The sequence below is a fragment of the Naegleria gruberi genome (genome assembly GCF_000004985.1).
Source record: "Naegleria gruberi genomic scaffold NAEGRscaffold_8, whole genome shotgun sequence".
Classification (NCBI taxonomy): domain Eukaryota; phylum Heterolobosea; class Eutetramitea; order Acrasida; family Naegleriidae; genus Naegleria; species Naegleria gruberi.
Genome location: NW_003163319.1, coordinates 762,545 through 778,595, shown reverse-complemented (window position 1 = coordinate 778,595; position 16,051 = coordinate 762,545). Strand labels below are relative to the sequence as shown.

Genomic DNA, 16,051 nt, shown 5'->3' with positions numbered 1-16,051 from the left:
AATTCCTCTCTGTTCTCATGATTATTATTATCATCAACACATGAAGATGATCAAAGAGTGATGATGCTTCAAATTTTTAGCGCTCAAAAAATTAAAGGAAAAAATGTCAAGCACAACCGCTACCGCTGCAACAACCACAGCTGCACCAAAGCGTGCAAGAGGTCCAGGACCAATCGGCAAGGCCTACTTGTTCTTGTACAATATTGTACTCTGTCTTGGCTGGGGATATGTTCTCTACTTGGTCGGAATGCACCACGTTGAAGGAAAGAAGAATGTTGATTTATATGATACTATCGAACGTCCTTTGCAATTTTTCCAATCATTGGCCTTGTTAGAAATTCTTCACTCTATTCTCGGATTGGTCAGTTCTCCAATCATGACAACTCTTATGCAAGTTTTCTCTCGTATTTTTGTTGTCTGGGTTTCCCTCTATCTTGAACACAGTGTTAAATATACTGAATTTGAAGCTCTCTTCATCACTACTCTCTTGATTGCTTGGTGTGTTACTGAAGTTATTCGTTACAGTTTCTATGCTTTCAAGCTTTATGATATCTGTCCTCACTTTATTGTGTGGTTGCGTTATACTACTTTCATTGTCTTGTATCCATTGGGTGTTTCAAGTGAATTGGCTTTGACTTACTTTAGATTGAATTATTTGAAGGAACATCGTCCAATGAGTTTGACCATGCCAAATGCTTACAATATGTCATTTGATTCTTACATTTTTGTCTGGATTGTCATGTTCTCATACTTGCCAGGTTTCCCTCAATTGTACATGTACATGTTTGCCCAACGTAAGAAGGTTTTGGCTCCACCAAAAGATAAATCTCAATAAATTATTTAATAACTTTTTTATTATTCAAATGTATGTTTATTTCTTCTTTTTCTTTGTGGTTGACTTTTCACTGGTTGGTGATTTTCTCTTTTTGGAAGCTTTCTTTTTCTTTTTACTGCTCTTTTCTTCTTCCTCTTGTTCATTCTCTGATTCTTCCTTAATTTGCTCTTCCTCTTCATCATCTTTCTTTTTACGCTTCTTCTTTTCTTCGGCTGCTTCCATAACCTTTTGATTGTCAATGGTAAAAGCTCTAACTTGGGATCTCTTATAGTTCTTGAGCAAGTTTTGTTTGATATGTTTGGAGAGGAGAATGAGTTTTTGCTCTGAGGTTTCCATTCTAAAGATGAGTTCTGGAATATTTCTTGCCTCTCTAACAATTTTCATTGAGGTGGACTTTTCTTCCTCATTATGATAATTGATGAATGAGTAACAAGTGGTGGTAAAATCACCAGATCTATCCACCAATTCACAATATTCTTCACATAACTCAATTCCAGAATCTTTAGGAAGGGAAAGATAGGTATCTGTAAACTTAGCTAACATTGTATAGAATTTGATAAGTGGAGAAAAGAGCTTTTCAGATATTTCCATTTCCAATTTGGCACAAATTAAATGCTCCAAAGTATCAATAAAGAGAGTAGTTTGATGGAAAATATTCTTCTTTGTGTCCTCATAATTATCACTTAATGTGTCCTTGAGTGTTTCTAATCGTTGATATTTCCAATCCAGATCATCTAAGATTAATCCAATTCTAGAAATTAATACATCTGCAGTTTCTGATGGACAATTGATGGCTAACATGTTGGTAACAGTTCTTTCACCAGCATCTTCAATATGGCCAACTTTACCCAACACGTCTGAGGCAAGTTCTTGGAGCTTTGGAACATCCATAAAAATACAAGCTAATGTTACAAGGTGATTGATAAGAGCATGGCCTAAATCATTATGACCAAACTCATTTCCTTTACAAATATCAATTATCCAAGAGTAGTGTCCAGAATTTTCTAAAATTTCACACTTGCCCTCAATAAAATGAACCAAGCTGGTGAGAATTCTAACAAATGAAGTGGCTGTCTCAAATGATTTTTGTTTGAGAATACTACTAATATTTTTCTGAAGAGTTTGCATAATGTCACTAATTCTACTATCATTGTTAGAGGAGGTTTGACTTTTAGACAATCGAATAAAGCCCTCATAAAAATCGATTATTTCAGCTGGAGAACTATTTTGAGTTTTCATACGTATTAATTCTTCAAACACTTCTGAAGTTTGTGTTGTGGTCTTATCCTTCTTTTTCGGGTCGTCAGTAGAGGCTGATGAGCCCTTATTGGTCAGTCTTACCAAGAAAATATAGAGACCCTTTACAATACCTAGCAAGCCATCATCTGGAAGTTTTTGATTTATCTTCTTGGCAGCCTTTGTTTTCTTTGCAATTAACTTGAGTAGGTAGGCATGGAATTTACTATCAGCAATAGCATTCTCTGATACTTCTACATCTTTCACAGATTCAGAAGCAGCGCTAATAGCTGATGTGCAAAATTGAATGGATAATTCTGGTAGGAAAGAAGTTGGATCAAACTTTTCAGTGGTGGATGTCTTTTTCTTGCTTGTTGAAGCTGGTTTCTTATTAAGATTTTCTATTACTTTGGAATAGTTAGCCCAAAAAGTATTCAATACTTCCATTGCTTGACTACCATTGTCCTCATCTTTGGAGAGAATTAACAATGTAAACTCAAATAATGCCTCAATACATCCAGCATATATGGTGGCAACAAGTCTATTCTTTTTTCCTTCATTAGTATCATCGAAAGGTTTATCAATGGAGAGCTCACTCAATGATTTGGAAAATAAATAATTCATAATACCAATCAACATGTTGTAGGCGTCCTTATCCCTTTCATCATCTGCTACATGGACTAAATAATAAAAGAGAGAAGGAAGAGGTTCAGCAATTGTCATTGTTTTGGTACCAATACAACTATCGAAAAATACCTCTGGCTTGTCTTCATCTTCCATGGACATGTACTTTTTAAGATGGTCAATCATGATTGGAGTAATTTCCTTTCTCAATTCTGGCTTCTTTGTGACAAGGTCACACAATCCACCATAGAGCGTCTTTCTAACGATCATTTGCTGACCGAGACATCTTCTTAAAAATCCAATAATTTCCAAATCTATTGTGCTTGCTCTGTGTTGTGCAATACTACTGGAAGAGCTGCTAGCACTACTTGATCCAACATTTGATTCTTCCAATTCTCCAGAAGCTAATAAAATTTGTAAAAATCCGTTCAAGGCAACAAGTCTTGAATCCAATTCTCTGCTATACATTGACTTACGCAAAACCAATACTACTTGATCTTGGAATTCTTGGCTATTCTTATAAAGTGGTTGCACGGCAGTGAGAAGTGCATTTGATATATCTGTAGGCATAGTTGATAGGTATTCAATGGTTTCTTTGAGTTTGGAAATATGGTCAAGAAGGCAATTGGTTTGATTTTTTGATATATTTCTCAAGAGGTCAATATATTTTTCAGTGTTTCCATAATTTGTCACCACACGATTAAAAATTCTGGAGAGAATATCGGATCTAACAAATTGACTCAATTCGAACATTTTGCCTAATATTTCCAATCCCAAGTCATGTGAGTGCATTGCCACCTTAGTTAAAACAAAATTGTCATCACTAGAGGCTTTAACCTTTTTAGCATCTAAAAGATAGCATGCAAAGTCAACAACAGACTTGATCATGAAATCTCTTCCTCTTCCACATTTTTTCACTGTATCTAAAATTACGTTACTAGATTTGTATCTGAAGGATAATAACTGGTCTTCTTCCTCAGAGAGATAGAGGTGAATTTTGGTGGAATTTTTGTAATCGTCATCTACAAAAGTTTTTAAAACCTTGAACGCCTTTTCCTCAAAATTCATCAAACCTGAAATGATTAGTAAGAAGGAAGCTTTAAAGGTATTTAGTCCTCCACTTGATTCATTCTTCATTATTTTTAACATTTCTGTGGCTAATTCTTGGTTCTGTTTGGTCGCATAATCGATAAAGTGTAAAACTGTTCCTTCTAATTGGTTAACTGAATCTTCAGTAGATGTTAGTGAGTTTCGCCTCTTTTCTTTTTCCAAGTTATCAAAATATGCAATAATTCCTAGTAAGATTTTCTGTCTCTTTCCTCTTGAAGAAAGAATCAATAGTTGGTAAATGAGTGGAGCACAATCGTTCAAGTTCATCTTGTTCAAGTATTTGAAAAATTTGTCTACCACTAGTTCTAATTCATTGTCATTGAGTGGCATATCCTTGAAAGCATTGGCAAATGCCAATACTTTTTGGGACCAATCACATTTACACATGTCCTTGATAATACCAGTCTTGTATTCTTCCGATTTCTTCTTCTTTTTTGTTTTGGAATTGATTTCAATTTCATCCTTGGCCATTACTGCAGAAATACACTGTGTCCAAATATCCAATACTAGTCCTGCATTATTTTCCATGCTATCAAAATTTGAATTATTTCCAAAGAGGGGTGAAACTACATCTGATGCTTGTCCACCATCTTTGAACAATGTATAAATTGCTTGAATTAATGAGACAAGCATTGCATCTGGTAAATAATCCAATTCTTCGAATATGATACCTAAACCATTCTTAGCCACTCTTCCTTCTAATCTTCCTTCAAACATCCAACATGTGAGTAATTTCAGCATGAAGGCCCTCTCACGTGAGAGTTTAAATTGATTAGTAGATTCACTCTTATCGGAACTAGTGCTATTCACATCAGTATTGAAAACACTCTCTGATATGACATTTGGTCTACAACTTTGAAAATAGGCTTTCATAAATTGATATAAGTGATCAAAATTTGATTTGAGTAAATATTGCGTCATGATTGACTTGATTTCTTTTAGAGAATCGACCAACTTATTTTCTTGTATGTATTTTAGTAATTGTTCATTTGCTGAATTATTTGTCTTGTTAGACAAATCTATCAAGCCTTTACTAATTTTCATCAATTCATCAGAATTTCTAGATTGATCCGATTTACGACTAGTGTTGGATGTTTCCTCCTCTATAGAATCGGCCATGACTTCATCTTGTTGATCATTTTCCTCCGAAGTTGCTACTTCCTTGTTTTTTGGCATTTTTTTGTTTTTGTTTTTCATTTAACTTCCAATTTTTACTAGATTTTACCAATTACTTTTCCAGTTTTAAATGAACAAATGTTTTTATGAATCATGTGATGTTAAGGTTATGATTTCGACTAGGCACACTACGAACCATTCTTTTAAATATCTTGTTCATTCCCTTTTTCAATTTGTTTGATGTAATTATTCTTGAAGATAAAAATCGTAACACATAACCAAAAGGTACGCAAATAAAACCAATGGCAACACAAACTAACCACTGGTACCAAGTCAATGGCACTAAACTTGCCAAACTCAACTGAACTAAGAATACTTGAAATGCAATATTAAGAATGAAGATTGCCACAAATAATAATGAATGGTGAATATTCTTCAATAGATTCATCCCATTATCAATTCTTCTACAATTAATCTCATTAAATATTTGACAAAATATGAAAGTATTGAATACCATTGTTTCCACAACTTGGGATGATTTGGATGATTTGAAGGAGGTTCCAGGATCACTCAGACACAACTTGTCGCCATCCTTATTGTTGATACAAATATAAATTCCACTATAGTGCAAAATCATCAATACCACTAACTGATAGAGAATTTGACCAACAATGTGAAATTTCATATTCTTTCTTACAATACTTGATTTGGGTTTGATTGGATCTTGTTTCATAGTTTCCTTATGAGGAGGATCAGAAGCCAGAGAAAGAGCTGCAAAAATGTCCATGATAATATGTACAAATAACAATTGGACTGGATTGAAGGGTGGAAACTGAACTGGGCTCAAAAGATAGGCAGTTATAGAGGTAACTGCAGTCAATGTCATGACTACAATATTGATAGTCATGTGAAAAACTAGATACTTTTGAATATTGTAAAACAAAGCTCTTCCCCAAGCGATGGCTCTCACAAGAGAACTCAGTCTATCATCTGTAATAAACAAATCGGCGTAGTATTTGCTCCAATGTGATCCTTTAATTCCACAAACAGCTCCAATATCTGCTTTTCTTATGGAGGGGACATCTTTGTGAGATGAAGAGAGGATGGTGACAAACTCCCCCTGTTTCTGTAATTCAGAAATGAGATGGTACTTGTGTGCATTATTTGCTCTGGCAACCACTTGCAGATTAGGAAGAGTTTTAATGAGCTCATCTTCGTTCAGATTGAAAAACGAAGGGCCTTCTAGACATGTACCATCTTCAGTCATAATTCCACATTCAGTTGCAAGTCTCTTTGCGGATGAAACACTTTCTCCAGTAACCAACCTCACAAAAATACCAGCGTCTCTCAATTGAGATATGGATTCCTTAATTCCTGTGGTTAATGGGTTAAGAATAATCAGGAATGATATTAATACTAAATTACTGTAGCAGTCGTCATCAATGGTTAAATTATTCTCAAAGAGAATGTTTGTGTCTTCAATTTCTCTGTAAGCTATTGCAATTATTGTATATCCTTCTTGAATGTGTTTGCTCATAGTTTCTCGGAGCTCTTCTTTTCTGTTATCAGTGAATGAAGCAACAACTCCTTCTTTCAACAATTCTCCAGATGAATTTTCAAGAATGGATTCATAACATCCTTTGGTAAATAGAATATAATTTCCATTATTCCTCACAATAGTTGTCATGGTTCCATTTTTCTTTGTAAACATTTTTACAATTTTGTTATTCTCAAAATAATAGTTTCTTATAGGTGCATAATCTACTCCAATTTGTTGAAGAAAAATCAATAGGGAACAGTCTAAAGAATCCCCAATACTCTCCTCTATTTGCATATTATCATCATTTCTAATATCAGCCCTCGAATTCACAGATAAGGCACTCGATAAAATTTGTAAAAGAGTTTCATCAATTTGAACATCTCCTGTGCCAATTTCAATATTTTCACCTGCAATGATCGCTTTGACAACTTCCATTGATTTTTGTGTAAGGGCCGACTTTCCAATAATCACTTGTGAAGTATATCCCAACCTTTCACTCACATCCATATTCTGGTTCACACTCAGAAGGATATTGTCTCTTATAGTTTTACGTGAAGAGTAGGCCATTGAAGTGGTAATTATCTTGTAAATTCCATTCGGAGTACAAACAAAGAGTACAGAAAAACATAAACATATCATTTTGAGAACTGTCAATAGATCAGTAACAATCCATTCCTCCTGATAGTTTTGTATGAGTCCAATCTTATAAATGGTCCACCCAACCATCAAGAGTGCAAAAACACTCAATGAAAAGCCAATAGCTATTTTCCAAATATTATTAGCTATGGAGAAAAGACGAGTTTCCAAAGGAGAGGAAGACTCCTCATCTTTAGAATTCAGTAAAGCATCCAAAAGGATTTGTTTAACTCCTACTGAAGTGACAAGAATGCTACCATAACCTTCTACAATAAACGTTTCTGGATCAATAAAAGGATTCAAATTCTTATCTTTGAGTGAGTTAGTATCGTTGGCAGTAAAAAAGCTTTCATCACAAATTAAATTATGTGAATCAACAACTATTCCAGAACATGTAACAAAATCACCAGGTTCTACATGAAGTATGTCACCAACCACTAAATTTTCCATAAGAATGGATGTAATTTTTCCATCACGTGTTACCTTTACTCTGTATTGAGCATCTTGTAAGGTGTGAATCTCATTCCACTTTCTCTTTTTTTGCCAGCCAATAAAACTATTCGCCACACAAACAAAGAGACACCCAATCAGAAGCGAGACACCCTCTATCCAACCCTTTCTTCTCTCTTTTTGTTCTGTGGGCAGAATAACTCCCAGAATGATTGAAATTATTGCCAAAATTAAGAAGGTTTTCATGAAAGAATCCTTAAATGTAATAATAAATAATCGGAACCATGAATTATATCGTGTTGGACTCACTCGTTGCAAACTAAAATGTTTTCCGAAATGAAATCCTCTTTCCTGAACTTCATAATTACTAATTCCCTCTTTAATATTTGATCCGAGAGCTTGTGCCAACCCGTGGGCTCCTCCATATTCGTTTTGTAATTTATAAACATCATGATTATCATTAAACTCTTGTAATTGTTCCAAAGTTCTTCCATTTAAATATAAAATAGTATTATTCGTTCCGTGCAGTTAATTATTTGATAAAATTATCCAAATTAATCTTTCATCACAAAGAACAACACCTACATTCCATATAATCCCTTCCTTATGGCAATATCTAATGAACTTCCTCGAGATGATTTGAGTGGTGGTTTATTTACATTTCTTTTCATTTTTTTGATTTTCTAATTAGATTTTTATTAAATTAGAAATCTAATTGATCAATGTTGGTTAATTGAGATGATTAATACCCTGCAGCTTTACTCTTTTTTCTAATATCTGAAGCCGCCTCAATTTCATTAGCTCCCTTTTTAACTATTCCTTGAACTATTCCAACACTGAATTCAGGATTACCTTGAACTCTACTAATGGATCCTCCATTAACATAATTCTTCAAAAATGATACTAGGTCATCAGGAATACCTTGCTCAATTGCGAGTGAGTCAGGGCTCCATTGATGGTGAATTCTTGGGAACTGAATCGCCTTGGCAATATCCAAACCACCAACAATATGATTCCAAATAGTTTGAAATACTGAAGATATAATTCTGGAGCCACCACTGGCACCAATGGTAAGATAGATTTGATTATTCTTGTGGATAATCATTGGAGACATGGAGCTGAGTGGCCTCTTACCTGCTGCAATATAATTACTTGGTGAAGGAGCCAGTCCAAAATAATTGGTGGTGTTTGGAAGGGAAAAGTCATCCATTTGATCATTAAATATAATTCCAGTCCTCTCACCAATAATAAAACTTCCAAAAATCAGGTTGACTGTTGTGGTAGCAGAGACAGCCATTCCATTCTTATCCAACACACTGAGATGAGAAGTTCCGTGATCATCTCTGACAAATCCTGAATCTTTCTGATATTTGTAATGAAGAGGATCAGAGAATGTTAAATTATTGCTCAGAGCCTTTTCCAATTCATTTCTCAATTTTGAGCTATAATCTTTGCTTGTCATTTTTCCAAGAACATCCTTAATGTCAATAAAGTCGGGATCTGCCAAGTCACCTCTATGTGCAAATGCGTACTTGAGTGCCTCCACAAAGAGAGCATACTTTTTCTGTGAGAGATGAAATTCCTCTCCCCTCTCATATTCTCCCTTTTCACTGTTCATTGCAGAAGAGTATAATTCTCCAACAAAATTTTCCAACATGTTCAACATGAAAATGATACAAGAGCCGCCTGATATTACTGGTCGTGGACCAAATACCTTGTAGCCCATAAAGTAGGTTGAAAGAGGTTGCTGCTCTTCGTTGGTGTTAAGAGTTGAATAAATTTTAACTTGATAATTGAGTAAATCGTCCATTGTAACGATACTTCCAGCTTGTTGTAAATCTGATAATAAATCTTGAATCAGAGAGCCATTCAAGCTATACAACGCATTAGCTCCATAAATAGCAATTTGTTCCAAAGTTTGGGCAAGTTTAGGATAGACCAATAAATCATTCTCTTTTTTAACATCTCCATCAGCTGTTCCATAAACTTGTTTCATTCCTGAACCAAATGATTCCCTGACAACCCAATTCTTGTATTTTTGTAAATGACCAGCTATCACTGCATTAGCCTTTACTCCATTTCTAGCCAACTCTATTGATGGTTCAACGAGTAAATTCCAACTAATAGAGCCATGCCTTTGCCAGGCAGTATAAAGACCTTTCACTTCTGATAGAACAGCAATACTTTTTCCACCTCTCTGAGAAGGAGGTGCTCCGTCAACTGGTTGCATATTTGAAAACATATCCCAAGATGCTCCAGAGGGTGCTGTTTCTCTATAGTCAATATATTCCACAATCGATTCTCCATTTGTGCTTGGTTTGGAAATTGCCATAATTCCTCCTCCTGATTCATCCAAGTATTATTGATGTGAAAATATTTCAACTTTCGAAAATGAATTGAGAAACATACCTCCTATTCCTGCACTGAAAGGATTCATAATTCCAATACAAAAACTTGTCGCAATTGCTGCATCCACAGCATTTCCCCCATAATCTCTCATTATTTTCACTCCAATATTTGAGCAAATTTCATTGTCTGCAGCTGTTGCACCATTTGTTGCTCTAATCAAATTTACAATACCAGATTCTGTAACTGGTGGTTCCCAAGATGTTGAATTATTGATAACATTATTTCCATTAGTTGGCACAGATCGACTCGCTAATGTAATTATTACAATGAGAAAGGCAAAAAGAAGAATTGCCATCAAACTAAACGTTACAACAACTCCAATTCTGTAAATTCACCAATTTAAACTAAAAATTCCAAACAAGTAAACTCACCTCAACCACTTATTAGTTTCCCAACTGTGACCCAGTTTGAAATCATGATCCTCATCATCATTCCTTCCAAATCCATCTCTATAATGATGTTGTGAGGAAGATGGAGCTCTCTCCAAATCATTCCCCTCCTCCATTCCCATAATTACTGATCGAAATGTTGGAAAGACATCTTCATCAGCAGACAAGGCATCCCTCTCCGTATCATCCAAATGTTCTGATTTTCTACTTCCTGCAGTTGTGTTTAAATGATATTGTTGCTGGTGTGGCTGCACAGAATCACCAGCACCAACACTTGCTCCTACGGAGGGCAGTGATTGTCTCTGTGAGCCAGCAGCAACTGCTGCAGTGGAGGTACTCACAAGATTAGCTGCTAAATTCATTTTTTTTGGATCTTGCTTTTCAATTATCAAACCATGAAAGTTTCAAAATTCAATTCCAAGAAGAATCACTTTTGATATCTGTAAGCAACAATAATAATTACATCCTCGCTCACTTTTGATACTACTCTCCAATTGTTATTAAAATGCAAATATTAGTAAATTGATGAGAATCATCCAATACCGTTCTCCATTGTTAAATTCACCTGTTGCAAAATAATAATAAAATAAAAAATGATTAAAAACGTGCTCGCAAAGCCACTTCGTCGTTATCCTTGTTGCAATAATTATCGGAATTTAATTAGTAATAATATTATTCGGGTGCAAAAATTCGAATTTTCATCATCGTGTCTTTTGAGAGGAGAAATACCGGCCGATCAAGATGTTTTTGAATTGATGAATAAGAAGGGAGTACATGGAAGGAGAAATTTTGGAACACTATTTGAATCTAAGGAAGAAACATCAAAACAAATTAGTGAAACCAAAGTGGATAGAAAGATTTCATTAACAGAGGATGAAGCTAGAAAGATTGCTGAAAAGATGTTGACCATTGATCATTCTATTGACCATTTTAGAAAACAAATTGAGGAATGTGCTGGTCAAACAGATAGAACCGAGAGAGTGAATAGTATTCTGTGGGAAATGCAAAAGCAAAATAAGACACCTGATTTTGCTATGAAATTACTTATACAAGATGTTTCCGAAGGTAAAAAGCCACGTAAAAGATATGATGATTCACAATTTAATTTCAACAAGACATCTGAAGCCGATGAATCAACAGATAACACTGAATCATCTGCTACACTCACAGTTGACCAAGAAAATTCATCCTATACACTCAATTATCAAGCTACTGAAAGAATTGTAATTGAAAAGTTTGTTGGTGTCAAACCAGGTGAAGATCATGGTCATAAATCAAACACTGCACCTCCAGTTCAAAAGGAGAAAGATTTCAAGGATACGAACTTTTTCGAACCAATCAAAGCTGCCCTGAGTAAGACGAGGAGAGAAACTGAAGAATCTATTAGTACCATTTTCAAAGGAAAATTCTCAAAGAAGTAATAATAATTATTATGAAAATATTTAATGTACATATTGGTGTGAAACTATTTAAAATAATAAATAATTAATCATGAATAATCAATTACTATTTAATATTTAAATTTTACTTTTTAATTACTAAAAAATGTCTGAAAGCAATAGCCCTACACCACAACCAAATATCATTCCAACAAATACTAACAAACTTCTTCGTCAAACACAAAAACCAATCGGACCCGATGATAGGAGCACATTACTAGTGGCCGAAAGAGCAGTTTATGAGACAAGATTAAACTCTCCAATTGCATTCAATGTTTTAATTTTTAATTTAGCTCTCGGATCTGCATATGTGAGTGGAGTTTTAAGAAAGAGAAGAAATCCACCACAAACTGGTAAAGCCAATATTTTGACTGTTTCATCATCACTCCTGCTTGTATTCTCTTTTATGAGAAACTTGTCACCTAGTTTTGAGAGGAAGTATGCTCTCGATCCAAGAGAGGATAAACTTTCTCCAAGTGGATTGAAGAGATGGGTGGAAAAAAAGAAGGAATTGGAGGAAAAGTACAAGAGTGTTTCTGAATAACTTGGTATGATTTTTGATGATGAATTGCTAGACATGGTATCAGTAAAAAGAGAAGGATTGAGGCAGAGGATGAAAAAGTTTTGAATTTTGAAATTTTGTAACCATTAAATATATCCACAAGGCAGCATAACTACTTGTGGCTCTTTAATCCTTTTTTCAATTTTTCCAAAACATAGTGAAAGCTCTTTACAGGACCAGCCGAAATTAAACCCTTCAGAGTTTGTGATGTACTAGATGAGGAAACAATCTTGGCAATAGCTTGTTGGATGCTATCAGCAGTAATCTTTGATTGATTACTGAGCTGTTGTTGAACATTCAAAGGTAGATCTCTACCACGAACCTTCTCCACATCTGATTTGGTAATATTCACATAACTTTGTTTAGTATCTGGATCCAATTTGATCGATAATTTACTCTTTTCCATAATTGGTTCGTACAGTTCTATAAAATGTTCATAATTTGTTGTGACAATATTAGTCACCTTATTCTTATTTTCTGCTCCCTTGATTTTCATTCTAACATCTCCTTGATAGGATAGCGAGGCAATCATTACAAATAAATCGAATAAATTAATTTTGATATCCTGTTCTTGATCTGTTCCATTTGTCAATTGATTTTCAGATAAAATAATTTTCAATGCAGTAAATAAGGCATGCTCCAAATTGTGTTCCTGAGCTAGACAGATATTTTGATGCCATGTATCCACATGTCCTGGCAGTGATCTAACATTCTCATCAATTGTATCAATTGTAAAGGTTGGTTTTTGCAATCTTCCAGACACATACAAAGTTTCCCAATTATTCAAATCTTTAATTAAATGTTGTGCCTTTATAACTCCATATTTAAACAAAAATGGTGACCTAACACCAGTATGAATATCATCCAAATCCACCATTGTATTATAATAAATTCTAGCTCCAAACTTTTCCTGTAGCAATGTAATCACTCTCGGTCCCAAAATCCTCATCAACACTGAATAATGCTCTGGATTTAATAATAAATTCTGTTTGTGAAATTCATACGAATCACTCACAGCAAGCACCATATCTACCATCATCTTTTTCCTATCCACAACAATCGGAACTACAGCCTTCTCCTCCTCACCAGGCTTGGACACATCAATAATTTTAGTGTCGTGTAATTTATCAAAATCTTCATGAAGTGCCTCATTCCCTTTTTGTTTAAAGACTGCCGATCCATAGGCAAAGGCATACTTTACACTCGGAAAATTGTGTTTTATCAAATGTGGCAAGTGTGAAGTGAGTTTTGTATTCATTTTTTTTTAATAAGAAATTGATTGACCGTCCTATGAAAAAGGAAAGATTATCTAGTTTCAAAATCAAGAATGAATGGAGAGTCTGTTGTTCTTGTCATGAAATAACCTTCCTTAATTTTTGATTGAGATTCTTTCAAATGATCTGGAACTTTCAACCTGAATTGTTTTAATAAGAAAACGAGAATGACCTTAATTTCTATTAGTGCCATACGTTTTCCAAGACAATCTCTTGGTCCTAGTGAGAATGGAATCAAATCATCCTTTGTAAAATCGAGTGCCAAATGTCCCATAGTTCCCCTGTCAATCTTCTCTTCAAGAGTTGGATCTTGATAATATCTGTTAAATTTGAAGGTATCCAAAGCTGTATTCTGAGAGAGTTGATGATGAACCATCATGTTACAAATTAAAACTGACCCCTTTTCCAAGTGAATCTTGCCAATAGATTCACCTTCCTTCTTCAAGACAGTTCTTGCTACAGCTCCAACGGCTGGTTTAACTCGAAACGATTCCTTAATGAAAGAATTCATAAGTGGAAGCTTTTCCGTTAAATCTTCAAAAGTCATTGAATCAATAGAGTTGATATTTGAATCAATTTCCTCAATCAATCTTTCTTGAACATCTGGATGAGTTGCCAATATTCTCAGAAAGAAATTCAAAGATGTTGAACTAGTTTCAAATCCAGCAAAGAAGATAATGAAAATTGCACTGACCAATTCATCATTGGATAATTTTTCATCATCTGACAAGTTTTGTGCAGCAAAGCTCTTCAATAATAGACTCAATAAATCTTCGTCATCTTTCATTTCTATATTCTTTTCAATTTCGGCTTGTTTTTTTCTTACCATGGTCATGGCTCTGTCGTGGAATCTCAGTTTTGCTTCCTTAAATTGTTTGAAAATTCCAATAGGAATATAATCAAAGAACCACTTTGGGAAAATGAATTGATACAAAATTCCACTCAATAAATGTCCAATTGACTGATGCATTTCCTCACTATGTCTTGGAGTCTGTCAAATAATTGAATGTCATAATCAAATGCAACCTTATTAATAACCGTCAAGGTAATGGATTTGAGTTCTTGGGTAATATTAACATTTCTAATAGATTGATTCTCTTGGTCAACTGAATAATGTCTTCTAAGATACTCAATCATGTGTGGCAATTCCTCCACTGTAACTCTAAATACATTTCTCAAATGTGATGCATTCGAAAATATTGGATTAGCAAGTGTTCTATGTTTTTTCCAAATTGGATTCATTGAATCTGCAGACAAAATATTGTGTCCAAAGAGAGCCAATGGTTCCCACATCTTTTCATCCTTAGCAAATGTTTTGTACTTTCTCACTAGCATTTCCTTGATTAAATCGTGATCTCTGGCCACAGCAAACACAATACCATAACCATTTTGAACTTTAACAAGGTTTGCCTCTGGATTGTCCAAGAATGCTTTCAATGTACATTTGTATCCATAGTCGACATACATTTCACCTGCAAATATGCTAGCTAGCATGGGTGGTAGAATTGAAACATATCCAGGTATGTGTCTAAACTTGAAATAGACATGCAAGAAACGAATGACATGAATGAGCAAGGCAACAAGAATTACAACCAACACTGAATTGAGAATTAGTTGCATTCTGTTCATATCTTCGAAAGGAGTTTGTAATAATTGTGCAGAAACCATTTTTTCAAATTATTTCTCCATACATGTTTTGGAAAGTTAGTTTTTTAAAACCTCAACACCATCATGCGATGGACATTGTAAGGACATTGAAAAGGGGTTGCGGTTTCAAAGTCCACCAAAATCCGTTATCCCACTTGTTGTTGCTGGGATAGCACTTCTCCTTCATGGATTAATTTAGTTGGAACAAAGAACATTATGTTTTATTATTATTCAATGCTTAATGGATAAGGTTTTGTTTTGGATTGATAGAGTGATGGATTTTTCATGCAGTAAGCGAAACAAGTGTATTTAAGGTGAAGGTTTGTTTCGTCTGCATTTTGAGAACAAACACATCCAGTGGTGGAGAATGGTCGATGACCTGTGTTGTGTCCATTATCAGAGTGATTGATTCCACAAGAAAGAAGGGTGAAACTTGCTGGACACTCAACGAATATATCACCAAGGCCTACTTTGGAAACCATTTTGAATTCTAATTGAGGATTTTCAAGTTTGGCTAATTTACTCTCGAGATTCTTGTTGTATTGATTGATTATCATTTGTTGGTTGACTAAATAGCCCATTACTGCAACCATAAGAGATAAGATAATGTACATTGAGAGGGATGTTGACTTTTGAGAATTCTTCACTTGATCTCTTTGATGTTTCATTTTCGAATCATCACTTTTTGTTTCCTTCTCATTTTCAATTGTTTCAACAGAGTCTACTGCTTGGTCAACCACAGATTCTTCATTCTTTTCTTCTTGAGGAGGAACTTCCTTAAGCG

General features: G+C 34.6%; 10 protein-coding genes across 10 annotated transcripts in view; 3 read left to right on the top strand and 7 right to left on the bottom strand.

The window, feature by feature from the left end:
- Nucleotides 1-103: 103 nt before the first annotated feature.
- On the top strand, nt 104-857 carry NAEGRDRAFT_35609 (uncharacterized protein; the record flags this gene model as incomplete). Its single annotated transcript, XM_002680909.1, has 1 exon — nt 104-857. One exon carries the CDS (start codon nt 104-106, stop codon nt 833-835), a length of 732 nt encoding a protein of 243 aa, XP_002680955.1. The 3' UTR covers nt 836-857.
- NAEGRDRAFT_57172 (uncharacterized protein) lies at nt 857-4,981 on the bottom strand (the record flags this gene model as incomplete). The annotated part of the gene is made up of 1 exon (XM_002680745.1): nt 857-4,981. The coding sequence occupies one exon, from the start codon at nt 4,979-4,981 to the stop codon at nt 872-874; it is 4,110 nt and encodes a 1,369-aa protein (XP_002680791.1). The 3' UTR covers nt 857-871.
- Nucleotides 4,982-5,072: 91 nt separating this feature from the next.
- Nucleotides 5,073-8,027, bottom strand: NAEGRDRAFT_31066 (uncharacterized protein; the record flags this gene model as incomplete). Its single annotated transcript, XM_002680744.1, has 2 exons — nt 5,073-5,449; nt 5,498-8,027. Coding segments are annotated over 2 exons (2,907 nt in total), but the record flags the coding sequence as incomplete, so codon positions are not given.
- A 197-nt stretch (nt 8,028-8,224) lies between these two features.
- Nucleotides 8,225-10,707, bottom strand: NAEGRDRAFT_78632 (gamma-glutamyl transpeptidase; the record flags this gene model as incomplete). The annotated part of the gene is made up of 3 exons (XM_002680743.1): nt 8,225-9,890; nt 9,957-10,279; nt 10,328-10,707. 3 exons carry the CDS (start codon nt 10,705-10,707, stop codon nt 8,290-8,292), a joined length of 2,304 nt encoding a protein of 767 aa, XP_002680789.1. The 3' UTR covers nt 8,225-8,289.
- A 231-nt stretch (nt 10,708-10,938) lies between these two features.
- On the top strand, nt 10,939-11,766 carry NAEGRDRAFT_64008 (uncharacterized protein; the record flags this gene model as incomplete). Its single annotated transcript, XM_002680908.1, has 1 exon — nt 10,939-11,766. One exon carries the CDS (start codon nt 10,939-10,941, stop codon nt 11,764-11,766), a length of 828 nt encoding a protein of 275 aa, XP_002680954.1.
- Nucleotides 11,767-11,890: 124 nt separating this feature from the next.
- NAEGRDRAFT_78631 (uncharacterized protein) lies at nt 11,891-12,476 on the top strand (the record flags this gene model as incomplete). Its single annotated transcript, XM_002680907.1, has 1 exon — nt 11,891-12,476. The coding sequence occupies one exon, from the start codon at nt 11,891-11,893 to the stop codon at nt 12,326-12,328; it is 438 nt and encodes a 145-aa protein (XP_002680953.1). The 3' UTR covers nt 12,329-12,476.
- NAEGRDRAFT_64006 (uncharacterized protein) lies at nt 12,459-13,385 on the bottom strand (the record flags this gene model as incomplete). Its single annotated transcript, XM_002680742.1, has 1 exon — nt 12,459-13,385. One exon carries the CDS (start codon nt 13,383-13,385, stop codon nt 12,459-12,461), a length of 927 nt encoding a protein of 308 aa, XP_002680788.1.
- Nucleotides 13,386-13,651: 266 nt separating this feature from the next.
- Nucleotides 13,652-14,455, bottom strand: NAEGRDRAFT_64005 (uncharacterized protein; the record flags this gene model as incomplete). The annotated part of the gene is made up of 1 exon (XM_002680741.1): nt 13,652-14,455. One exon carries the CDS (start codon nt 14,453-14,455, stop codon nt 13,652-13,654), a length of 804 nt encoding a protein of 267 aa, XP_002680787.1.
- A 107-nt stretch (nt 14,456-14,562) lies between these two features.
- NAEGRDRAFT_64004 (uncharacterized protein) lies at nt 14,563-15,288 on the bottom strand (the record flags this gene model as incomplete). Its single annotated transcript, XM_002680740.1, has 1 exon — nt 14,563-15,288. The coding sequence occupies one exon, from the start codon at nt 15,286-15,288 to the stop codon at nt 14,563-14,565; it is 726 nt and encodes a 241-aa protein (XP_002680786.1).
- Nucleotides 15,289-15,471: 183 nt separating this feature from the next.
- Nucleotides 15,472-16,051, bottom strand: part of NAEGRDRAFT_78630 (uncharacterized protein) — a 658-nt gene continuing 78 nt past the window's right edge. The window contains exon 2 of the mRNA XM_002680739.1: nt 15,472-16,050. Coding sequence (XP_002680785.1) covers nt 15,495-15,935 — 441 coding nt within the window. The 5' untranslated portion in view covers nt 15,936-16,050 and the 3' untranslated portion in view covers nt 15,472-15,494. The remainder of the gene's footprint in view (nt 16,051) is intronic.